Here is a 26,776-nt window from a genome sequence, read left to right as displayed (position 1 = left end):
CGACGGACCCCACCGCGGAGCACGCGGCCGGCGCTGGGCCGGGCAAACGGCTCGTGGGAAGCCACGTGATTCCGAGGTGGGCGCCCCCCCGTGCAGGGGCCTCGTGGGAGCCAACGGGTCCTGACTGAGTGGCGTCTTGCGAGTCCCTGTGGGCGGGTCCTGGTCCCGCCCTTTCCAGTCTGGCCCATCGACACCGCCGCCGTTTCCTTTGAGAGGCACAGGTGACTAACTCAGTGCCTACAGGAAAAATCCGCTCAGGCACGGCGGCGGGGGCCGTCCCTGGAAGGCGAAGCACAAAGAGACTGGAGTGAGGTAGGGAGACTGCCACACGGAGCTTCCCATATGGCCTCCGTTCTGGCGCTGTATTGGCCACCTCACGGCCCTGTGTCAGGAAGGTGCCGGACGGGTCCGATTGAGGGTAACACTGCGGCGGCGCAGCGGGACGGACGGGTCGGACTGAGGGACATTCCACGCCGCTGCATTCCGCACCGAGCAAGGAGGGAGGGAAAGTCCGGACCAGAGACAAAGGGGGGGAGCCGAGTCGGGAACATCCGGGTCATTCGCCGCTGCCTCAATCCGGGACACGCGCGGGTGCTGCGGCCGCTCACGGTGAGGCCTGGCCGGGCGAGGGCCTGAGGGCGGCGGGGCCAGAGGCTGCAATGGTGACGGAGCCTGGGGCAGGGAAGTGGGTCTTCGGGGTGCTCGGGCTCCGGTTTCTCCTGCTCCCTGAGCCGCCTTCTCTGGGCCCGGCCGCTCCCCCCCGCGGTGTGAGGGGGGAGCTGCTGCAGGGCCCGAGTACCCACGTACCCCGGCCGGAGCCCATTCCCCCTTCGCCCGGTGCGGGCCGGGCCTTGGCCTGCGAGCCTTGGGTGGGGACGGGCCAGCGGCCTGCGCCCCCGCCCGCCCCGGCGGCACTTGCGCGCGGCGGGCCTTGGGGAGCCCGCCTTTCCCCACCTGCGGGGACCGGAGCTCGGGCTCTCCCTGTCGGAACTCGGAGTGGCAGGGTCTGGGCAGTTAACCGGGCTGGGACGGGCCGAGTCCCTGCCCCGAGGAGCTCCCGGCCGCAAGTGCCTGTGGCCTGTACAGCAGCTCTCCCCGGGGTATCTTCGCTCTCGCGCCTCTGTCGGGTAGCCTCTGCCCCAGCGATTTCTGACAGGGAGATGGCCCCTCTCAGCCCCACTTAGGGACTTACGCTGGGTCCCTCCCTGCTGTGAAGCATAAACTATGAGGGCCTATTGAAACACCAGCACCACTTATGGAGTGCAGGGACCGCAGCGCTGGCAGGCGTTTCTGAGCACTGCCTTGAAAACTGTTTTACAGACCTAGTAAAGTTATGGAGCTGAAGAAGGTAATAGGACTAGTATCTGTGAGTTGCCTTTTGCTGTTCCACTGTGGATAAACCTCTGGGCTTCTGTATGTAGGCAAAGCCAAACACACGCTTTTTCTGCTCCCATCCTGTTAGTAGGGTAGTTTCATTTAGTCAGTCCAGCATTATTCTGATTGGATCCCATGCTTAGGTGCTCCCTACTCTTCACAGAAGCAGAAGCTTTTCACTCTTTGGACAAATTATTCATACATGTATTTTCCTTGTGTGGTAATATTTAGCTTCTCAAATAGGAAGTGTAGGTGTGTAAGACTAGCTGTGTTAGACACTTTCATACTAGTGTTCTGCTGTGGGCTAAATAAGAATTGTTAAAGGTAACCAGGATGTGAAACAAAATGGTGATCCTGTAATTATTCCAGGCACCTGTGAGCCCTCATTTGGAATACTGTATGCAGATCTATTTCCACAGGAAAGATACTACTTTGGAGACATTGCATCACAGGGCAACAAACGGATTCTTTGGACCAGACAAGCTGGGTAGCCAGGGAGATCAGTAATGGGATATATTGAGCAATTCGTCTTTTGGATGTAGGGTTTGGATTCAGCCAAAATAGTTAATGACAGACAGATCTTACCTGTTGTTTTTTGATGTCTTATGTGAAATGAGTTTGGGCATCTCAGTTCAGTTCCTAGTGGGCAAATACCAGCATAACAAAAAATCATCACCATGGTTGGTGCTCTGAGGCAAAGAACTGAATGGGAAGTGGAGGCTGACCTCTTTATTATGTTTTCAAGTGGCTGTTGCAGGCCTCTTCAGTCTTCATGGCTGCTAGCTCAGTTCCATTCAGCACTAGTAAACTCATCAAGTTTAGAAAAAAAAAATATCAAATTTAACAGCACTTATTTCTCATGGGGGGAAAAGAGAAGACTCCAGATGTTAAGAAATGTGAGATGGAATTGCTAGAAACTTCTTATGCCGCTAATGGTCTCAAAAGCTAGTAGCTATAACTGAAAAATCAGGCATTTCAGGTAAAACTGCTACTCTGAAAGAAAACACACAAGAAACAGATTTATTTTTGAGGAGTGGTTTAGTGGAAAAGGAGGTGGGATTCGGAGATGCTGGAGTGGTTTTTCCTGGTGCTAAAGTGTATTCCAAAAAGAGACAGAGGATTAACAGATTGATCAAACTCCAACAGTGATGCAATCTGAGTAATAAATGCTAGTAGGTGCTTTCACTGGAGGGACACTACAAAGTGGAATTCACTGGAGGTTAGACAGTCGCCTGCCTTGCTCTCCTATTGTACACTCATAACCAAGGGGATCTGCATTAGTAAGTGGCTCTTCTTGTATAGTCTTCTAGCTCTGCCATAATTGCAATCAGTGGGTGTAAAAGAGATGGCAGGCTTTAGATACTTGTTTTTGACCTTTAGGGTCATTGAAATCTGGGGTATTCCATGTAGTGGTTAGTCACCAGAAAGTATACTAGCTGCCAAAGGCCTACCTCAAACAAACATATGATTTCCTAGATTTTTAAATACCCTGAGGAAGAAAATGGCAAGTTTCCTTACTCATCTGCTTTATTTTTTTTTTTTCATGTTTGCACTCTAAATACCTAGAGTATTTCGTGGGGAAGTTGCTAAACTTCAAAAGGGAGGCTGCTGGAGAATAAGGAAAATGAGATCTCTAATACAATTCTTGGCTTGCCTGTGAATCTGGAACAAAGGGTTAAAAATTAGATGCGACAATTCCCCACAATGCATATAATACTTTGTACATCTGTGGCAGTTTCTGTCTGTGGATTTCAATGTGTTTTTTAGTTAATTTTACATTCTTTCATATCCCAGTTTTTCAGAAGAGTAAACAAAGGCAGAGATTAAAATGAAATGGTCAATTTCAATTGCATTATAAGTTTTTAACCTATATTACTGATAGGTTAAATTACTGAAACTGAAATGAATTAAAATCTCCAGTTTTACTTTCTGTGTTTACAAGTGCTTGTCGAAGTGGAAAGAAATACATGAAGTACACAATGAAAATCAATTAAGTATGAAAACATTTTGCCATTTTCACAGGGCTTGGTGGTTAGGATACTTGAGCTGTGAACACTGTAGAGGAATGTTTAAAATTTTAAATTTGCTATTGGAGTTTAAAGAGACAACATGGAAACATTCTCTAGGGCATACATTTTATAAAAGCTTTCCCCCATCAATTTAAATTGTGTGCCAAACTTGGGTTGAGTCTCTTTAAGTAAGTAATTTGCCCAAAGTCATCCATTGTTATGGCACACCTGAGAATAAAACTCAGATCTAAAGACTCCATACTTGCACCTTAACCACTAGACAAGAATTCTTTGATTTTGTGCAACAAATATTGTTGTAGTTTACTATTTTCTGGTTAAAGGTGGAGAGGAAATACTAACTTGTCTAAAGTCACATTTGGCAGATTTTTGTCTTGATTGGGTTTAATTTTTTTCTGTAAAATCTTCTCAATTTCTTGTTTCTGCATATTTCCAGCTAATCACTTTGAAAATCTGCAGACCATATACATTAACCTGTAAATAAGGAGGTCCGTTTTCTATCTAGGAGTGTATAATAGCACCATAGTATTTGTAGATCCATTTGTAACATTTTTCTGAGCTAATTTTTAATGGATTTTAAGGTAGAAAACTTGCTACATGCCATGAAATCCATGTTCAGGTTTTCAAACTCTGATTATTCTCTAGCCCAAGCGATATGTATAGATTGAAATGAATTCTAGAGCTTCAAAGTAAATTCACAGCATGAGGGACTTCATGCTTTCTTGTAAAATAATTAGGTCAACTAATAATTAGCCTCATTCAATCTATTTGTGTACATTAGTAAAATTTTCAAAAGCACCTATATTGCATTTTTTACAAGTGACTTAAGAGCCTAAATCCCAGTGACTTTCAGTGGAACTTTTACTTCTAAGTGCTTATGTCCTATTTGAAAATGGGACTTAAGCTTCTACGTCACTTAGGTGCTTTTGAAAATGTTACCACTTGACTACTAGACTAAACTGCTGAAATAGCTTGGTGAGAATCCTGTACTATTTAAGGGCTGTGATTTATCTTTTTCATGTAACACTGATCTGATATTATAGTAATGTGAAAGGAAACTGATTTTTCTGTAATTATACTTAGCATTTAGAGCTTTACAAATATTAATTTAATTCCCCATGCTTCTATGAGAGAGGTCTGAGTTATTTCCATATCTCACATGGAGTGTGGGGGATAGGTAGATATACAACCTAATATATTTGACTTTTTTCATGTAAATAGGATTTTAGAGCCCTTCTCAAGGCTTAGTTTAATTTAATCTTGAGGTATAAACACTTAAACCACTAATATAGACAACATTGTATAGAAACCCTTTGAAAGTAGTCTGAATTTGTCTTGATTAATATGCTAAACTGATGAGTCAAATTTCTGTTCCAGTGAAATCTGAAGAGAACTTTCTACAGTTTCTTCTTACACTGTAAACTTGCTAGCCCATTGCACAGTGCATTGCTGCTGGAACAGGCAGGTAGTCTACAGAAAGATGCACGAGACTTTACCTTAAACCAAAGATAGTAGCTCAAGGTCCAGTAAGTCGTTTTGTTGAGAACCTTGTTTGGTGATAGCTTGTAGGTACTCTGTAGGCTACAGCAGTCTGAAAAGCTAGAACCTTTGCTCACATATACACATGCAATTTAGGACTAGTCTACACTTAAAATGCTACAGGGGCACAGCTGCAGTACTTCAGTGTAGATGCTACCTATGCTGACAGGAAGGTTTCTCCTATCAGCATAGGTAATCCACCTCCCTGAGAGGCAGTAGCTAGGTCGACGGAAGAGTTCTACATGGGGACTTAGGTTGGCTTAAGTGTGCCATTCAGGGGTGTGGGATTTTTTCACAACCCTGACTGATGTAGTTAAATTGACCTAATTTTCTAGTGTAGACCACGCCTTAATCTGTTAACTTCATGGATCTGCATTTGTATAGCTGAGAGCAAAATCTGGCCCTTAATGTTTCCTAATGTTTATTATGCTTTTCAATAATAAACTTAGACTGTAGAATTTGAAATGTTCACATTGATCAGTTACCTCTTTTCTGCATCTGATAACTTGGGATATTCGATTAGGTTGTAAACACAATTAGCTTTCTCAGTTTGTATAGTGTGGACCAGCAGCTACTTGCTGTATCTGTCTGGTAATGAGTCTACAAGTTCTTCAGTGATTGAAGGGAAAGAGAGGCTGACTGCACAATTAAAATGCAAGAGCTTAAAAATGGCCACATGTGGTCAGACATATGGACCATCTAGCCCAATATCCTGTCTTCTGACAGTGGCCAATGTCAGATGCTTCAGAGGGAGAGAACAGAACAGGGCAGTTTATTGAGTGATCCATCTCCTGTTGTCCAATCCCAGCTTCTAGCAGTCAGAGTTTTAGGGAGACTCAGAGCATAGGGTTGCGCCCCTGACCCCCTTGGCTAATAGCCATCGGTGGACATATCCTCCATGAACTTGTTTAATTCTTTTTTTTTTTTTTAAACCCAGTTATACTTCTGACCTTCACAACATCCCCTGGCAACGAGTTACACTGGGAATTGTGTGAAGAAGTAGTTCCTTATGTTTAAGTTAATTTCGTTAGGTGACCCCTAGCTTGTGTGTCATGTGAATGGGTAAATAAAACTTCCTTATTCATTTTCTCCACACCATTCATGATTTTCTAGACCTCTATCATATTCCCTCCTCAGTCATCTCTTTTCTAAGATGAATAGACCCAGTCTTTTTAATCTGTCCTCATATGGATGTTGTTCCATACCGCTAATAATTTTTGTTGCCCTTCTCTGTACTTTTTCCAGTTCTAATATATCTTTTTTGAGATGGGGCAAGCAGAATTGCATACAATACTCGAGGTGTGGCTGTATCATGGATTTATGTAGTGGCGTTATATATTCTGTCGTCTTATCTCTTTCTTTCCTAATGGTTCCTAACATTCTGTTAGCTTTTTTCACTGCTGCTGGACATTGAGCAGGTGTTTTCAGAGAACTATCCATGATGACTACAATGTCTTTTTTGAGTGGTAACAGCTAATTTAGACCCCCCTCATTTTTTATGTAATGTTGGGATTATGTTTTCTAATGTGCGTTGCTTTGCACTTGTCAGCATTGAATTTCTTCTGCCATTTTGTTGCCCAGTCACACAGTTTTGTGAGATCCCTTTGTAATTCTTCCCAGTCTGCCTAGGACTTAACTATCTTGAGTGATTTTGTGTCCTTTGCAACCGATACAAAACTTTCACCATCATTCTCTTTAATGAACTACTGAATATGAATATATATGTCAGGGTTCTACTGCACATATTTCCTGATTCTTGCTCTGGGAGTGATGAGTGTTCATCTATAAATGACACTGAATAAATTATTCCTTTCATAACATGATAGAAAATGTTTTGAAACAAAGTATTGGTCTCATAACGTGACTTGTATCCTATTCTCACAGCATCCTTTCCATGAAATCTGCTTTTGCTTCCACAAGCAGAATAAATGATTAGAGGCACATACAGTATTCTTTGGGCACAGTATTTAACTAGCCCCACAAATGTTCTGGCATAGCAAAGAGCCAAATACATATCTCTACCATATTCATTTAACTTAATCTGTGTATGAGTGATTAGTTTCTAATTCTAGGGAAAGTTAGACCAACTGCAGAATTCTGGAAGCAGTATTATTACTTTATCTATTCACCCTATCCAGATCTCACTTTTTCTAATGAAATTTAGCTTTGTATAAAGATGAATTTAATTGTTAGCTTTCAAGTTGTATTTATGGCATTTCTGGAATATATGCATTCAAGCAAAACTAACTCTGAAACTCAGAAGTAGGACTGGATGGAAAGTTGTTGTGAAATATCATTGAATGCATTAATGTGTGAGTGTGTGTTTCTTCAAAATCTAATTTGATGCTGTTATTCAAGACTTGTATGAAGTAGGTGTCAGATCTCTTTGGACCTTCTTTGTGTTGCTCAAAGGGAAAATATTAAAATTTTGAAGGTGACAAATTTCCAATTTATAGATGGTATGGAAAAGTAGTATGAACCAATGTGAAGTTCAAAATGAGGATTTCTGTAAACTGGAATTAAAATGCTTTTCGATAATAAACTTAAACTGTAGAATTTGAAATGTTCACATTGATTAAATTGATACCCAGACTGTTAATGTAACAGGAGGAAAGTAGTTATAAACCCTTTTATAGATTCCTTCATCTATTTAGATAGATGGCAGTTAGCATCTCATTAGTCTTCTATTACTGTGTACTGAAAGAGGAACTGTTTGGAGACCTCTGGCTGTCATACAGGTTTATGTATTTACACAAATGAAATTAAACAAGTTGGCCTGACTTTCTGAGGTGCTGAGTACCTGCAACTGTTCATGAAGCTGGGGGAATGAAAACTTTTTGTGAGGAGATTCTATGAGCTGCTTCTTACGGCCCATTTAATAAATTAACTCCTGGGCTTTTGGGTACCAATTTAATTGTCTAAATAAACCACCACCTCTTGCTTATCACTGCTTTAGTTTCATAAAATCACAGGACTGGAAGGGACCTCAAGAGGTCATCTAATCCAGTCCCCTGCACTCATGGCAGGACTAAGTATTATCTAATATTTCTCTTCTTGGATTTTGTGTGAGGCTTTCTTCTCTTTCCATTGTCTTAATGTGCGTCACTCCTCCCTCTTGTAATAATAGATCTCTGCTTTGCTTTTCTTTTTTTTCTGGTCTTGAGATCTGAAATTTTTTTGGCACATTTTGTTTGTGACCCTGATTCCACAGTATTGTCCTGCTTCTCGTAGTCTGTACTGCTTCCAGAAAGACAGGATTAAGTGTGGTCCTCAAGTCCAGTGTCCTGAAATGACACCATGGGCCAACTATCTTGTGTATCTGCCAGCCTCTTTCTCTACAGGCTCACATCTGTACTCCTGTTTCTGCCCACCATTCATTGGTGGTTACTACTGCAGTATCATCAGATTGAAACTGATATGATCTTGATAGGATTGACATCTTAATTGCTCCTGTGCAGAATAGTTTGTGTCCCAGCCAGGCAGCAGTTTACAGGCTACTTTCTACTGCTTTCTGGATTGCTGGTAGGGAAGCTCAGTAAGCATGATCAGCAGCATAGATGTCCTCCTCTGCAAGTGAATGCCACATCGGTCTCCTTAGGGAGACAGAATATTTGCACGCTCTTTCAAAATTTAAACCCCTATTGTTCCTGAACCTTTATCTTACTACTGGCAGTGTGGTATATGTTGTATCCTATTCTGACAGCATCAGAATGTAGATGTTAAACTACTACTGAATTCCCTTTGCCAATGTAATGCAACTGTGAAACACAAGATGGAGGTAGTGTTCAAGAACTTAGTTCAAGTCTAGTAGTTTAAGGCTTGTTGATACGGGGAAATTTAGTGGCATAACCTATACTGGTAGAGATTATGCCAGTAAACATCCCTGTGTAGAGAAGCCGATCTTAGATCAGCATTTTTCAAATGTGGCCACATGCAGCCACTGTGGGCTTTTCTTGTGGCCACAGCCTTCTGGGCTGTTGTGGGGTGGGGGGGAGTAGCGAGTGGCCCCTCCCTGTTGCTCCTGGATGCACTATTTTGGTGTCGATTGCTGGGGCGCCAGCAGGGGTTGGGTCCTGTCCTCCCTTTGGAGACACCTGGGGCACAATGCTGGAGAATTAGGCAGCCGGTGAGTTCCCCACCTTCCCAGGGGTCGTGGGGGGTCAGGCTTCGGACTTCAGCCCTGGAGTGGCAGGGTAGCAGGCTCTGGCCACAGGACTTCGGGCTCCAGTCCCCCACTGCCTCCCTTCCACTCACCCCCATTGCTCCTGGCCCCTGCTGCCTCCCCCAATGCCTCCCTTTCAGGGCTTAATTTGTCCCGAGGCTTGACAGGGCTGAGTAAATGTGCTGTAAAAAGCAATACTTGTATGTTTGTTACTATCACTTTTCACAACAGACTTACTAGCTGGCAATAAAAAAATTACAATGATTTGGACATATATATGTGCATATTTATTTGTTTTTCCTAAAGCTAATTAAGTATTTTAGGAAAAAGTGTGAGAGCGGCCACCAAAAAATTTGTCCTGAGAACCCCTCACTTAGATGCTCTGCTATTTCTAACAGAACTTCTATGCTGTGTAGAGCCTTAAAAAGTAATTGTTTGCCAGTCAATCTAATAAATGTTAAAAAAGAAAATGTGTGGAGTTTGAAGTGTATTTATTCATCACTGCATGACTAACTTGAGGAGTTCTATTTGCTCTAACGGGCAACTGTTTATGTTTTAGAGGGATTTTGAACATGTCTGGGATCGCCCTCAGCAGACTTGCACAGGAGAGGAAAGCTTGGAGAAAAGACCATCCATTTGTAAGTAGAACAGTACTCTCAAGTGGTTAACTTCTGCAACTTCACACTGAACTTGTGTTGTTCTGGTGTCCTTTTTTAATGTGAAATGGAACTATAAAGCAGCTGTTGAAAACTCCTCCTCTGATACATGAAGAAATGTCAAGCAAGTTGGTGTAGGTAGAGAGGGACTGCATTGTACAAATATATGTTTTGATGCTGCATCAGCGTTAAGTTTCAGAGTAACAGCCGTGTTAGTCTGTATTCGCAAAAAGAAAAGGAGTACTTGTGGCACCTTAGAGACTTACCAATTTATTTGAGCATGAGCTTTCGAAGTGAGCTATAGCTCACGAAAGCTCATGCTCAAATAAATTGGTTAGTCTCTAAGGTGCCACAAGTACTCCTTTCCATCAGCGTTAAATGTACTTTCAGAAGTCTTACTTTGGGTTTCTGTTTTAATTCAGGGATTTGTAGCAGTACCTACAAAAAATCCAGATGGCACGATGAATCTCATGAATTGGGAATGTGCTATTCCAGGAAAGAAAGGGGTAAGACTTACTGTCAATTTTGTTAACATTTATCTCCCATGCTGAAAACTAATTTTTAACAGATGTAAATCATGAATAACTTTTAGTGCAATTTATGAAATACACTTTAACATAAGTGTTCAGTTTTAATCAAATTCCAGAACTACTTTGGAAGCCACATGGAATAGGCACATAGGAACTGCCATATTGGATCAGACCCAACGTCCATCTAGTTCAGTGTCCTGTCTGTGACAGTGGCCAGTACCAGATGCGTCAGAGGAAGGTGTAAATAGTCTACAGTAATCATATATGGGATAATCTTCCCCTCTTCCTCCTGCGTTGTCTCAGCATAGCCTTTAATACTTAGATTGGCTTAAGCCCTGAAGCATGAGGATTAACACCCCTTTCAAAATATTGTCGTTAATTATAACCTATATAATTAATTATAACCTCTTACCTATATAAATGTCCAAACCCTTTTTGAATCTTGCTAAAATTTTCGCCTCAGTGACATCCTGTGGCATGACTTCCACAGTTTATTACATGTTATATGAAAAAGTTTCTCTTTTTCACCTTTTTAATTTGAGTGTCCCCTTGTACTTGTGTAATGAGAGAGAGAGAGCAGAAGCTTGCTATTTGCCTTCTCTATATGTTGTTTTATTTGATGTTTTTATTATGTCCCTCTTATTCATCTCCTTTTCAAGGTAAATAATCCCAATCTTTTCAGTCTCTCTCCATAGTTTTTCCTTGTTCTTGATCATTCTCATCACTTTTCTCTGAACCTCCTTTAATTCTACAGTATGGTTTTTGAGACAGAGTGATCAGTACTTTACAAAGTATTCCAGGTGAGACTGCACCATTGGTTTATATTCAATGGCAAAAAACTATGCCAATGTAGAGTTAAGGTTGCTTGGTAGTATGCTATCTCCTTAAAGAACAATGAGTTGAGCAAATTCAAAACTTGTGAAAACCAGGAAATGCACTGTTAAGGTAGCCTATGGAACTTTAACTCTGTTCCCTTTAACAATGCCCCATTATGCCCTTATAGTTTACTGTGCCAACCCTACAGTTGCTTCATCTCCTTTTACAGTTCTTTACCTCCTTTTATAACCCGTTCACTCTCACCAACAGGATTCCATCTAACACTGCTAAAGGACAAAAAAGGAGGGAGAGCGCTTGCCCACCCCACCTTGCCTCTATTCCTTTGGGGCTGGTAGCCTATAGGAATTTGGATATGCTTCAGGTGTAGCCAGTGTATTAGGTGGTATGTACGCTAACAGCAGTAGGGCCACTTGATAAAGCTGTGTTTGTGTTCTGAGGACTTGTGTGGGTTACTTTGAGGTGTGTGAGATCTATATTTTGCACCCTCAGATGTGTGTGAGCAAAAGGAAGAGGTGCATGTGTACCTTTTAGGATCCAATATGCATAATTTCAGTGTAAACTTGTGTACATTATATAATTAGCAAGGCATGCGGTTTTATTACAAGGGTATTGTCAGTAGCAAGCTGGGATATGAGAGTAGTTAAGCATTTATTATCTGCTTGCATACCCTGTGGTCAGTGTCCGGTGTAGCTGTGATGAAAGATGGCTCTGCTTGGTAGAGGTATGTTTGTGAGAACTGTGGATTACTTTGAGGTTTGTGACCTAGTTGTGATCTGTTTTCCACCCTCTTGTGTGTGAGGAAAGGGAAGAGTACATATGTACCTTCAGGATGCAATATGCATCATTTCTATGTGGAATTGTTGGTTATCTCAGTAGCAGGGCATAAAGCCTTTATTACAAAGGATATTGTCAGTAGGGTGGTGGAATATGAGAGGATTCTAATGCTTTAGTGATGGTTAAATGAAAGTGTAAGTAAGTTGTAAAACGCTGTGAAATGGTTCTTAAATTGTACCTAAGTGGTATTCTTTCTAGGGAGTTGGCCAAGTGTGTGAGTGTACAACCAGATCTGGAACCTTTGGAATCTTACAGTGTCAATGGCCAGTGTGTACAATGCCTCAATGTGTGCATACTCAAAGAGGGTAGAAGAAAGGTGGCATGGACAACCTTTCCCCCCCACCGTTTGTCTTTTAACAGTGTTAGATGGAACCCTGTGGGTGAGAGTGATTGGGTTGTGAAAAGAGTTGAAGAGCTTGTATATTTCAGCAACTGTGGGCTTGGCAGAGTATAGGTATGTATGTTAAGGAGGGTCTATTGGGCCAGTGCTGAAAGAGAGCAGAGTTAAGGTTGCATGGGCAACCTTTGCTCAACTCAGCTTTCTGCAAGGGAATGACTTACCACTAAACTATTGTAACTCTGCGATAATATCATTTTTTGCCATTGACTTTCCTAGTTTTTTTTAAACAGGAAAAGATATGTTGGTAGGAGTTAATAGTCATTTAAGCAGTTGTACATATGTCCTGCAATTCACATAATAGCCAGCCAGCCAGCCGCCCTTTCCCTCCCACCGGAACAAACACACCTCCCTATCCATGCCCCTGACTCAGTCACTGTGGTCCCCCAGCCCATAAGCAGGGAATGCATCTCCCTGGAGTCCGTTACCTGATAAACAGATTTTCTGTTGCTATTATTTCCTCCCCACCTATAACTTGATTTCTGGGTAGTTCGTGGAGCGAAGGACAACTATGTTACGGTGGAGTGTTGTTTCAGAATGGTTGGAGGGTGGAGTTTGTGGCTGGGCCAGTGAGAGGAACCACAGATAGGTGGTGGTTCCAAATTACTGATAATCTTATGTCAGAGAGAGATCCTCTGATCCCTGTCCAATCGATGTGCCCCATCTTGAGAAACAGTGAGGTGTCAGAGTTTGAAATGTTTCTATGCGAGACAGCATGTGTTTTCTGGTCAGCCATGAACCCTCCAATTTCCTGATTTATTGTTTTTCCAATGCTTATCAATAGCTTTTATATCCTCACTGTAACAATTATTCAGATGTTCAGCCAAATCCGAGTAAACTATCACGGCTCCTGGACACAAATCTCTGAGTTGTCCAAATCTGCTCTGGTACATTCTATGAGATGCATGACAGGAATAAGGCCCCAGTGAATCACCACAATGTTGGGTAGAGCACAACCTCTAAAATCAATGGTTAGATGCTTCAGAGTGGGCAAAACATGATGCCATCAAAGGCCACCTCTTTCCATGCCAATCAGCCTGTAGTCAGCAATCCCCATGTCGTGGCGCACACCTTGATCTTCTGCAGACTTCTGCCATCTTATGAATCAGGAATCACACAGAATCCACACTGGCAACCCAACAAGAATCTGCCCCCAGACCAGGAAGTAGCCACTTCCACTCCCTGCCACCTGTCCCCCAGTGGCTAGTAAAATAGACGTTTTTCTCAAATAGCCAATCCAAGTCTTGCCTCTCCCTCCCCCCAAAGTCCTTTGTCTCTGGCTCCTTCTGACTTGATAGAACAAAGATTATGGTTTGACTGATTGCTGACTGTTCTGCTGTGTTCACTGTAAACCTCTCAATAAAATAAAAATGTTATGTTGTAACAGCTTGTAGCAAGCAACAAAGATTTAATAATTCATTGTACAGATGTACAAAGGTTGGGACTAGAAATCTCAGTGGTAGGGTATTCACTGTGAGCAATGGTGTTGGCACAGTTCCTCGAGCAACCCAGGCAAGCATAAGGTGGATGCATGGAAATCCTAATATTTTTTTTCTTTATTAGCAGACACACAACATAATCCTTCCAGAATGCACATCTACGCAAGCAATGAGTGTTTTTTCTTAAATACTATTTACAATTTGGGTCCCCCAAAGACTTAGTGGGTGCCATGCAGTACCTTGGGTAAAAATTGACTGAGACTATTTTGACCCACATCACAGCAATAGTCTGAGCTCTAGATCTGTGCCAAAAAAATAATAATCTAGAAACCTTTTGAAAAAACAGCTGATTTTTTTAGGGCTTGTGTCTCTGGAACCTCTGGTTTAAATGACCCCAAATTTGGGTCATTCACCCGGCACAGAACTCCCATGAGGTTCAGAAAAATCCAGTAAAGCATGTGCATTTTAGAGCACTTAAAAGTATGATTCTATAAACAAGAAGGATACAGGGATGATGGAGGGAAAGGGTTCCTCTACACATCCTCTCCAGTGCAGGAGGCTCTGAAAGGTGTGAAGCATTAATTTCAATGTGATGTTGCCAGCTGAATGGGAACACCCCATATAGATGAATACAACCTGAAACAATAGCTCTGAGGCCCGCTGTACTCTACAAATGTACATTGGTATAACTATATTGCTCAGAGGTGTGAAATCCACTATACTGAGTAGCCAGCACTGTGTCAATGGAGGACTTCGCCCTTTGGCATAGCTACCACCTCTCACGAAGGTGGATTAACTGTGCTGATGGGAGAAACTCTCTCTTGTAGTAGTCTTCACTGAAGCGGTGCAGCTCCGCTGGTGCAGCATTTTAAGTGTAGACCTGCAAACTGTTCCATTCATCTCCATTGGTCTTCCTATTCCCCTGCTGAGTGCTTTAGAACTTATGAAATGCATGAAGGATTCCTGTTTTCAGCCCCTCATCCAAAGGAGCAGGACTTCCCCAGATTCTGGCTCACATAGGGAACAGGGACGGGGGCCTGAGACTCTCCCAAAAGGGCAGACACCCCAGAATCCAACTTAAATGGGGGAGGGTTGAACCACTGTAGATGGGCACAGGCCCCCCCAGATCCTGGCGCACACAAGGAGACAGGAAGTAAGGGGCTCACACACACTGTTGGGGGAGAGGGGGGTCAAGGCCCACCACAATCCAGCTCGGGGGGGGGGGCAAGGAGGAGGTCTCTGACCTCACTAAAGCTGCAAGAGTTCACCAGATCTGGGCACACACATGGGAGGGGAGAATGTGGAGCTGACAGATGCCGCCTGTCCCTGTTTTCCCCCCAGTTTCCTTGCCACTCACCCCCATGCAGCCTTCCCAGAGCCCCACACTTCCACTCCCCTGAGCCCCTAACAGCTCTCCCCTTTTCTACCACCCATCCCCATTTATCCCCTTCCACATCACCCTTCTCCCCTTGCTGCAGGCCCAAAACTCACTTTGTCTGCTCCCTAATACCTCATCCTTCCTAGGAAGCATTCACATGTTTAATTTTTCATCCCAAAATTCTTTGATTACATTCCATCCAAAACAAAATTGTCACTCAAGACTCTCAAATTGTAGCAACCTCCAGCCACTCAGTCCAAAACTTTTTTTCTCAGATGGGGGCTTATGCTTATTTTACCCATAATTATGTTAATTAAAGGGTGAATCCATAGCCAGCAATGTCAATAAAGTCTGTAATTCATCCAGTCATTAGTACCTGTCAGTTTAACAGTATAAAGCAACAGAAGGAAACTGTTTTTTGGAGGGTTAACTCAGAAACCCCTTGGTCAAATGACCTCAAGCTTGGATCACTAAAACTACCCTGTATCACCATAAGACACACCAAATTTCAAAGCAATCTGAGTAAATGTTCAGATTTTAGTGCACTTACAAGAGTCAAAGACTCTATTCGACACTGGTGAGGCCTCATCTGGAGTACTGTGTCCAGTTTTGGGCCCCACACTACAAGAAGGATGTGGATAAATTGGAGAGAGTCCAGCGAAGGGCAACAAAAATGATTAGGGGTCTAGAGCACATGACTTATGAGGAGAGGCTGAGGGAGCTGGGATTGTTTAGTCTGCAGAAGAGAAGAATGAGGGGGGATTTGATAGCTGCTTTCAACTACCTGAAAGGGGGTTCCAAAGAGGATGGCTCTAGACTGTTCTCAATGGTAGCAGATGACAGAACGAGGAGTAATGGTCTCAAGTTGCAATGGGGGAGGTTTAGATTGGATATTAGGAAAAACTTTTTCACTAAGAGGGTGGTGAAACACTGGAATGCGTTACCTAGGGAGGTGGTAGAATCTCCTTCCTTAGAGGTTTTTAAGGTCAGGCTTGACAAAGCCCTGGCTGGGATGATTTAACTGGGAATTGGTCCTGCTTCGAGCAGGGGGTTGGACTAGATGACCTTCTGGGGTCCCTTCCAACCCTGATATTCTATGATTCTATGATTCAAACTTAAAGCATGTAAAATAGTAGGAATGGAAACCTTCAAGCTTTTTTCCCCCCTGTATCTGCATGCGTAACGTAAAAATGTATGGGCATGTCTTCACTAGCAATGTTTAAGCACTCCCGCAGCAGGACTTTAATGTGGCTGTGTAGTCACGGCTGTAAAAAAACAAAACCAAACCCTACCTCCACGAGTAGCTCCCAGCGCTGGGAGCACAGCCTACACTGCCACGTTACCGTGCTGAAACTTGCAGCGCTCAGGGAGGTGTTTTCATACCCCTGAGCAAGAAAGTTGCAGCGCTGAGGTGCTAATGTAGATAAGCCCTTAGTTTGCTTAACTACTTTTCCTGGTTTGAGTCCCCTAAAGGTTTAGTGGGTGCCATGCACAACTTTTGGTAAAACTTCACTGGTTGAGACCATTTTGACCTACAGTATATCAATAGTTTGATCTCTAGCTCTGGACAAAACAAGACCACAGAAACTTTTTAAAAAGTGGCTGTTTCTTTTTTCAGGTCTTATATCACTGCAGCCCCTACCTCAAATGACCACGAATTTGGGTCACTAACCCCCCCCAGAAGCACACCAAATTTCAGAGGAATGCGACTTAGCATGTTTTTAGGGGATTTAGGTTGAACTTTAAACAGAAGCTGTGAAGCAACTTTAACTATAGTGCTGACATGCCACCATAATAAAGGCATTATAATATCTGTGTATTATTCTCCATCCCATTCCTTACACATCCTAGTATCACTTTTTCTTTTTTTGACTATAGGTGCACATTGTGCAGAGGTCTTCATTATCTGTAGTGATGCACAGGACTCTTTCCTGAGTTAACAGTTAATTTAGAATCCTGTAAGGTGTATGAGTAATTTAGTCTCTTCTCGCCAAAATGGGTATTACTTCATATTTATTGACATAGAACTTCATTTGCCATTATGTTGCCCATTCACCTACTTGTTTAGGTATCTCTGAAGTTCTTCATAGTTCTCTGATCCTAACTAACCAAAATAAATTTGTCACCTGCAAATTTTGCTACCTCATTATTACTCATATTTATTAATTACCTGAAAGAGGATATTTAAACTTTAGATCTAGTATGGAATCCTGAAGCACCCTGCTGTTAATGACAAATATCTCTTCTGAGTAACCTGAGTATTTGGACAACTTGTTCAACGTTACTTTGCAATCAAATTGACATCTGGTTTTACTTGGTATGAATTTCCAAACTTGCAAACCTCAAATTAGTTCTTGATGCTTGTATAAAAATATACAAACTAGAAGGAAGATCTCTCAGTGAATGAGATTTGCCAACTTGATACGTAAATCAGTTATCCAAAATAAGAGAATCACCTATAATAGCAGATAAAGGCCTGGTCTATACTCAAAAGTTAAGTTGATCCAGCTATGTTGCTCAAGTGTGTGGGAAGAATCTACACCTCCTGAGCGACATGGTTAAGGCAATCTAACCCTCAGTGTAGACCGTGCTAGGTTGATGGAGGAATTTTTCTCTTGACCTAGCTACCGACTCTCGGAGAGTTGAATTAACTGCTGATAAGGAGAACCCCTCCCGTCTTGTGCTGCTGTAGTGTTTCAAGTGTGGACAAGCCCAATGCACCTTCTCGAGCATAATTATGCCCTCACTAGATTGAGTAATATCAGAATGCCTTCCTAGCTTTTACTGTTTGTTCTAGAATTCCTTTCTTGATATTCTTTCCCTTTTAGATCAGATTTCACAATGGAAACAAAATAGTGTTTCTTTTACCATTTCCTTCCACCCTCTGTCAGATATTTGTCTTTTGAGTGCAAGCTCTTGAGGACAGGGATTGGGTTGCCTTATGTTTGTATGACGTACAGCATCATGAGGTTTTGAACCTTATTGGTGGCCAGAGGCATGTTAGCATTTAAATAATAAAGTATGTCCCCTGTTGAGTTCAGATGTGTTCATACTAGATGTCTTAATTGACTTATTGGCAAACTGAAGTGTGTTTAAATCATGCTTACGTGGCAGAGCAAGTTTTAGGTTTTTTCAGTCAGTGCCTTCTCTACATGTAAGGTAACTTCTTGACCGTATCTGTATACCACTACTTGCCTTGTTCATACATATGGACCGAATAGGTACACCGATGCAGCTGTGAGATGATATTGCAATGCTAAAAACTGACTTGTACTCTTAAACATCTCATATGATTTGCTGACTCTTAAAATATAAATTCCCAATCGTAGCTCACCATATGAACTCAATTAAATAAATTGCTGCTAGTAGCAGGAAAGATGTCTTTCTGACAAATGATTAGAGTTCCGTGTTGGCTACATTTCTTTATGGTAATGTACATCGCCAACCACAGACAAACTTTGGGATTTCTTGTAAAATAGGTACAGAAATCTCACTTCAATGCTTAGATATCATGGTGGGTGATCTGTTCAGCAAATGGCAGAACTTTGCAAAATGAGAGGGGTCAGAAACTGAAGAGTACTGTACCTGAATCTGTAGGAAGGAGGTAGAGTACATGCACCCAAACTACAACTCACCCAGGATGATGCAGCTCCCTTACTGGTGCCAGAGGTACTGGGGGATTGTAAGTGACCAAGTATTTAGGGCCACCGTCTTGCATCTTACATGGTGCTCCCTAATGCAACACAGTGCATTGGTACAGGACTGGCATGATGGGGAGACAACCCCTACTGAAGCAGTGACCCCACTTTTTGCAGCACCTGAGTACTCTTTTAGTAATCCCCCATTGTGAAATTTAGTGAGAAGTGGTATGACTAGTCTGTATCTAATTCATCATCCTTAAGGGGTATACCTAAGTAACTTCCTACCTAAATGACAAGAGGCCACACTGACCCAGGTGCAGTGGCAGCAGATAGGGTACCGGGCCACCGGTTTTCTATTACCACAGCAATGTGACTCAGGTAGCTCAACCAACTTCTTCATAGGGGGATGGCCTGTAAAGACTCCAACACCCTAGAGAGACATAAAGAGACAGCCTGTAAAGATACCTTCGCTGTTCCATCAGTGACTGATATAATCAGCACCAACCTTCTTGGAACTTTCCATGTGTGCCCATGCTGGTCTTCGGGATGAGAGCAGCTTCATCTTTTGTTGTTTTTCCTCACGGGAGGGCATGCAGTGAAGGTTGGATTGCAACATTCTTACTTTCATTAAAATCATGGGTGGGTGGGGTATTCTTAGTGAGAAACTGAAGAATTATCAGTGATAGATAATAGTGTTAGTTAGGATTGGGATATTAATAATAGCACAGTAACAACACTGAGGGAGAAATGTGAGACTTCTGAAGAACAGTTGCTTAAAACAAAGTCCAGGAAACAGTTAATTCAAATTAACTTAGTGCCTTAAAACACAAAATACATTTTAAAGAAGGAAATTAAAAAGTTTTTTTTTAAGAAACCTAACAATAGGTAGGCAGAGAGGCAAGTATCCTATAAAAAATATTAAAATAAATACATATAGTGTAGTGGATAGTCATGTAATAACCCTATTTGTTGTGCTTGAATAGTTTTTTTTCCCCCCTGGCATGCACCTTTAATTTCTGTGTCTGTTCTCTTTAGACTATAAACTCCCCATCTATTTTGAAAGTGCTTGGCATACTTTGGGTGTTACCATAATCTAACTAACTTTGCTGAAATTTCCTGACAGACACCATGGGAAGGAGGCTTATTTAAACTACGGATGCTTTTCAAGGATGACTATCCCTCCTCACCCCCAAAATGTAAGTAAAGTGACAGAATACCAGTTTCTAATAGAATGGTGTTGAATCTGAGTGCTTATTGCTGTATGAAAAACTAACTACCTGCTTTCTGCTGATGGTAGGGTGGAAGTTTTATAACACTTCATTAATTATCCTGGATGTTTAATGCCTATTATAGTTAAAACTGAAATGGTTATAATCCTTATTTTCATGTGCGTTTACATACCCATCTTTAGAATAAAATTTTCCCTGGCTTGCCTCTTTAGAAAGTTTAAGAAAGCTGTTCAGCTACTTAAATTCAGGGAGATAGGAAAAATCTGTGGGTTTTTTTTTTTTTTTTGGTTTTGTTTGCGTTTTTTTGGCTTGAGGTTTTTTAGGGGGAAAGGGATTGGGTTTTTTAATTAAAGATCACTTTTTTCTAATATGGTTCCAGTAATTATGGCTCAATTTTGAAACTTGGCATAGTTGTCACTGACAACTGTTGCATCTGCTAAGTTGTGTACTGAAAATTGTGTATTGTGCATTCTTGATAGAAAAGTACCTTAAGTTAAGAGGATAGCACGTAAGTGGAAGCAGTGTGAATGTGTGTGTAGCGAGTGCATACTTGTTTTGAAAGACCTCCATAAGCTGAATAGACATACAGCAACAGCTCTCAGGCTACCTAGCTCCAGATTTTTCTTCATTCTGTTTTTTAAAAATCTAGTTTTAATTAAATATTAAAGATGGGAGATCAAATTTTCAAAAGTTAGGATTATTCTATCAATTTTTAACTTAGCAAAGTTGTCTACTTCATATTTTTCTGTTCCTTTCCCTTAAATGTTCCCATGTACTATAAGATACCCAGGAGGTGCAGTGTTGTAGTAGTGATAATTTTTGGAGTGTGTTCACTTTAACATTTGATATCATAACATTACATTAACATCAATTTGGCTTTTTTGCGTGTGATACGTGTACAGGACACGTATCACATAAATAATTCTTCTTTGCAATTTTTTATCCTACTGCAAGCTGTAGAAACCATTTGTATTTATGATTATCTTTGGTGTTCGTAAACTGGTATTCTGGCTGTAGAGTCAATGCATTCTGCTTTATGATAGCTATATAGCTACTACTGATCATAATGTTCCAGTATCCATTAGGGAAATCTTTAGGAAAACTGTCTTTTAAAATTCATGGATATCTCTGTCTATGGAGTTCTGTTGCCCTAGCTAATCACTGGCTTTCTTGAACAAATTATTTTTCAAATCTATTATTTAAGTTACCACATACAGCTTTTTAAAAACAAGGCTGTTGCTTTTTGATGTCTTTAGCATCATCTGAGGCAGGAATGTGTTATCTCACATTGATGTCAAGATTTAAGTTTTTCCAATTCAAACATAAGAATGGCCATACTGGGTCAGACCAGTGGTCCATCTAACCCAACATCCTGTCTTCCGACAGTGGCTGGTACCAGGTACTTCAGGAGGAATTAACAGAACAGGGCAATTATCAAGTGGTCCAATCCCAGCTTCTAGCAGTCAGAGGTGTAGGGACATCCAGAGCATGAGATTGCATCCTGACCTTCTTGGCTAGTAGCCATTGATTGGCTTATCCTCCATGAACTTGTCCAGTTCTTTGTGGAATCCAGTTATGCGTTTGGCCTTCACAGCATCCCTTGGCAATGAGTTCCACAGGTTGACTGAGTGGTTGCATGAAGGAAGTACTTCCTTATGTTTATTTTAAACCTGGTGCCTATTCATTTCATTGGATGACCCCTGGTTTTTGTGTTTATATGAAAAGGAAAATAACTCTTCCATATTCACTTCTTCCACAGCATTCATGATTTTTAGATATCTATCATACCTCCCCCCCCAGTCGTCTTTTTCCTAAGATGAACAGTCCTTGTCTCTTTAATCTCTCCTCATATGGAAGTCGTTCCATACCCCTAATTGTTTTTTTGTTGACATTCTCTGTTCTTTGCAATTCTAATCCCTTTTTTGAGATGGGCGATCAGAAGTGTATGCAGTATTCCAAGTGTAGGCATACCATGGACTTATATAGAGGCATTATGATATTTTCTGTCTTATCTATCCCTTTCCTAATGGTTACCAACATTCTGTTAGCTTTTTTCACTGCTGCTGCACAGTGAACAGATGTTTTCAGAGAAATATTCATGATGACTCCAAGATCTTTTTTGTGACTGGCAACAGCTAATTTGGACCCTATCATTTTGTATGTGTAGTTGGGATAATGGATTGAATGTGATGCTCCCTGAGAGAGTACAATATGCCACCTAAAGGTTTTTGTCCTGTTTCTTCAGGACCTTGGAAATTTATCTGATGTGTTTAGGCTCTTTCTTCAGTTGATCTCCAGTTTAATGCAGGTGACATAACAGAGAGCCTTTCTTTTCACTTGTAAAAGTATACAGCAGGCATTTGGAGAAATATCAGCTGGCTTGAAAAATTCTGCCAGTATTAATGGAATTCCTCATTTTAAAGATAGGGAATATTTCTGAAACTGTCTTGCTACAGAATCAGTCATCTGCCACTTTGCTTTTAAGTCCTTACAAAGGCAATAGAGATATTAAAGAAACACAATTTAATTTTAGGGACAAAATTGATTGTACAACCTAAATGGAATAGAAATGTCCTGATTTAAATGTAATTTAAGCTTAATTTAAAATTCACTGTTGTGTTCTGAATGCAGTTATTGGTCTTGTACATAAAGATAAAATGAAACAAAAAAAAGATGGAAACTTAAAATAGACAAACTTTTAGTAAGGAGACTTTTTAAAGGTATTATAAATGTCTCTTTAATGTAACACTTGCAAAGAATGGGGGGAGTAGGTGGTGAAAATGTATAGATGTGGTCATCCGAGTGGATGTGCTTCATTATTTTATGAAGGAGTGTGGAGTGTTGATATAAGTAGTATTACTTTTTGGGCCCAGACCATCACAAAACTACTCTGAATAGAGCTTGGTGAAATAGCAAGAGAAACTGTCCTCTGGTGTAAGAGCTGTTGCTTGTGGCAGTGCTTGTTTTGGGAACTGTATTTCAAAGCAGGATGTTTGTTGTGCTCCTCATCATGTCAGTGCCCATTAATGTTCATACAGCAATTTAAACATATAAAGAGTGTTGTGTGTTAAATATTATCCAGGATACTCTTTCAGTCCACCGTATTTCATAGCAGTGGTGGGATCTGAGCTCTGGGAGGAAGCAGTAAAGGTTTGGGTGAGCTGCTCTGTACAGAGTTCTTTTAAGTAATAAGTGATCCCCTGTACATTTTCACTGCACTTAGTGTCATTTAGCATTAATGAAATCCTCCATCTTAGCATGAATAATAGGTAATATTGTTCATTCAGAACATATTTTGGCCTGGATTGATTAACATATTCAGTAATGTGACTGAGATCTGGCGTGGAGATACAAGTAGACCCAACGAAGGAGGGAGAACTAAAGGTAACTGCACTGCAGAAAAACTTCATGGATTTTCTGAATGGGATTGTGACAATGGGAGATTGGTTGCCTTGTGGTATAGGGGAAATGGCCAGCTTTACTAGAAGTCGACTTTTTAAATGTTCTGATTTAATGAAACTTGGTTCAAAATCTTAGATTTGCACATAAAGAACTCTTTTCTTCCTTAGGTAAATTTGAACCACCATTATTCCACCCAAATGTGTATCCTTCAGGCACAGTGTGCCTCTCCATCTTAGAGGAGGATAAGGATTGGAGGCCAGCAATCACAATTAAACAGGTCAAAACATTCTTCTGTTAAAACTACACCTTTGCTTGCTTTGTCAGCTTAACTTTTGTGTGATTCTCAAATGTCTTGTGCACAATTCTACATTTTATTTATAGAAGTTCTGAATTGTACACGTTTCATAGTAATATTTACATAAATTTTTTTCCATGTTTTCTTATACAGATCTTGTTAGGAATACAAGAACTTCTAAATGAACCAAATATTCAAGACCCAGCTCAAGCAGAGGCTTACACAATTTACTGGTTAGTAGCTGGATTTTTATTTATTTATTTAACAAACACATTGACTGGCCTATAGCTGTTTGTAAACCCTGGGTCTCCATTTGTGTGATTGATGGTGAGACAGGTAAAGCAGCTTCTAGAAAATAATTTCTGGGTCTGCTTTATGTAGAGATGTTTAGTTCTATGCTGTAACCTCAACAAAACAACCAACTAACTTCAAAGTTAAGGTAGAAGGTCCAGTGATAGCAAGGCAAGTTAATACAGTAGCATATAGAGGCCCTAATGAGGAATCAAAGTCCCATTGTGCTGTACGGATATGTAAAGAGTCCTTGCCCCCTAAAGAGTTTACAATCCTAGGTTAACAAGACATAACAGTTGGGTGAAATTAATGTGTAGAGGCAAGGGAGAGGACGGATGAGTTAACAAGTCCTGTACAGTAGCTACATGCACAATCGTTCCTCATTACATTCCTAACTGTAATGAACTGGGGGGTTCTGTAGCCATTTTGGTCTTAAATTAGTGGGTTTACAGTTATTTTGGGGGAGTTTGTGCAGTGTATATGGGGCAGCATAGGAAAGAGTATGGAGATCTTAGTGAGAAGTGGGCTTATGGGTGGTGACAGCTGGAACTTTGTCAGAATGACATGGCATTGGATGCAGTGAGGTTATCCGTTTGAAAAGCAGTGTAGGGCTAAGCTGTGAAATCTTAAAGGTAAGAAAGAACATCTCTGATTGTCTAAGCAATCTTCTCTGAGATCCTTCCTGTCCCATAAGCAAAGAAAGACAGAGGGCAGAAGATTCTGAAAGTGAATTGATGGCTAGGTAAGTGGTGCAGGATGGAGAGCTTTCTTTGCAGAACATTGTTCCACCTTCTGTGGGAAGAGGCGGCTGCATAGCTTGGATGGCTTCCACCTCAGTAGAGGAGGGACCAATCTCCTTGGGGACAGACTAGCTAGAATAGTCAGGAGGGGGTTAAACTGATAGCAAAAGGAGATGGTGGAAAGAGGGAAGACATGAGCACTCAGGTGGCAGAAAACTGAGATGTTGAGAACAAAATGAATCAAGGAACCAAAAGACATGAGGGGAAGAAATTTTTTAATTGCCTATAGACTAATGCTAAGAGCCTGGGTAACAAACAAGAGGAACTGGAATTGCTCATTTATTAATCTGGTACCCAAATGCATGGGAAGACATGGTGCTTCATAAACAGGTGTCCTTTTTATATGAACTGTTAAATGTCCCTGTTCAAGAATAAATTTCCTTCACATGCCAATGCTTTGTTTAGATTTCTGCTGTACTGTGTTATTTCACTACTGGCTAGTTGTTCTACAGTAGTAGCCGTGTTGTAAACTAGCAGTACCAGTTCCACGAATTATCTTGTCTTTTTCTTCCTTTTAGCTATAGGAAAGTAAGTTAAACTGCACATCTATACACAGCCTTCTAAGCCCAGCATCTTCTCTTGCCCGACTTTTAGGGTGGGAAGAAAGGGCTGTGTGACCCTGAGGAGAAACCCTGTAATTTACCAAATCTTCAGTGAGATTGTGTTCTGTGGTGATATAACATGTGTAAGAGAAACTTTGGAAGAAATTACATTATTTTAGTATACAGTGTAGTGTAGTGGTAACCGTGTTGATCCCAGGATATTAGAAATATGGGTGGGTGAGGTAACATGATATACGTTAGTATATGAAGAGCAGTTAATGAAATAATAGAAATGTCATGGTATTTTCACAGACATCTATTCTGTGGCGAATCTAACAGAGTAACTCTGTAAATGTCTTGTCTCCTTCCACAAAATGCTTTTGCTTCTGAGATACAATCTTCTTCTTATTTCCTGCAGCATACCCTACTGGACAGATGTTAGTGAGCTCTGTCTTACCTGGGCTACCAACCTGTTTAGACTAGTCAATTCTTTTCAAACAAAATGGGTCCTGCAGTGCAAATGACCCTCTCGTTAATTAAATGAGCAGTGTTTGGACAGTGAGCTGTTGGTATAGCCAAGATTTTTTTTTCTGTTTACCCTTTGGACAGTTCAGTCATGGGTTTTCCTACTGTCATGAGTACATAAGATACTTCATCTTTTCCTAATCTCTCTTGCCTTAAGGAATAATTTGAGGGTCTCATATTCATTGTGCAGCTTGACATAATTGACATCTGAAACGTCTAATAACTTTTATTTTTTTTATATCCAGCCAAAACAGAGTGGAATATGAAAAGAGGGTTCGAGCACAAGCCAAGAAGTTTGCGCCATCATAAGCACCTGTCATACAGCATCTTAAAAAGGAAGGGATTGGTTTGGCAAGAACTTGTTTACAAAATTTTTGCAAAATCTAATGTTGCTATGTACAATTAATATTCACTTAGGGGAGGGGGTCGTATGTGTGCCATTTTCCATATTCGCCACTTGTATACAGTTCTGAATTCGCTGAATTGCCCCCAGTTTTTTCATACAGGGTCTCTTCCTTCAGTCTTTTGTATTTTTGATTGTTATGTAAAACTTGCTTTTATTTTAATATTGATGTCAGTATTTCAACTGCTGTAAAATTATAAACTTTTATACTTCTATAAATTCACTAGTATCTCTAGTTACTTTGCTATCTGATGCAGGCATGCTTTAAAATGTTTAGAACTATATTTAGACTCTAGCTGGCTGTATGAAAAAATCATACCCTCCACCCCCTTCCCTCCCCTTAATTTGTTTTTCTATCTTTCAGAAACTAGGTTGTTATTGCTTAAGAGCCTCAGAGATCCAAAGTCAGCCAGCATCTTGATTCTGCATCACTTCCTTTTGTGTTTATATGGCGTTTTGTCTGTGTTGCTGTTTA

General features: G+C 41.1%; 1 protein-coding gene across 3 annotated transcripts; it reads left to right on the top strand.

The window, feature by feature from the left end:
• UBE2I (ubiquitin conjugating enzyme E2 I) lies at positions 1 to 26,776 on the top strand. 3 transcript variants are annotated; one of them, XM_074964531.1, is made up of 7 exons: positions 1 to 312; positions 9,662 to 9,740; positions 10,181 to 10,264; positions 19,938 to 20,010; positions 23,613 to 23,722; positions 23,894 to 23,973; positions 26,144 to 26,775. In XM_074964531.1, the coding sequence occupies exons 2-7, from the start codon at positions 9,675 to 9,677 to the stop codon at positions 26,205 to 26,207; spliced, it is 477 nt and encodes a 158-aa protein (XP_074820632.1). In that variant the 5' UTR covers positions 1 to 312; positions 9,662 to 9,674; the 3' UTR covers positions 26,208 to 26,775. The 3 variants fall into 3 exon arrangements, with proteins under 3 accessions (XP_074820632.1, XP_074820631.1, XP_074820633.1); XM_074964530.1 differs by lacking the exon at positions 1 to 312 and adding an exon at positions 359 to 609 and having other exon boundaries at positions 26,144 to 26,774; XM_074964532.1 differs by lacking the exon at positions 1 to 312 and adding an exon at positions 627 to 662 and having other exon boundaries at positions 26,144 to 26,776.

The sequence above is a fragment of the Natator depressus genome, chromosome 10, assembly GCF_965152275.1.
Source record: "Natator depressus isolate rNatDep1 chromosome 10, rNatDep2.hap1, whole genome shotgun sequence".
Lineage (NCBI taxonomy): Eukaryota > Metazoa > Chordata > Testudines > Cheloniidae > Natator > Natator depressus.
Note: the sequence above shows the minus strand (reverse complement) of the source record. Positions and strands in the feature narration are given on the sequence as shown.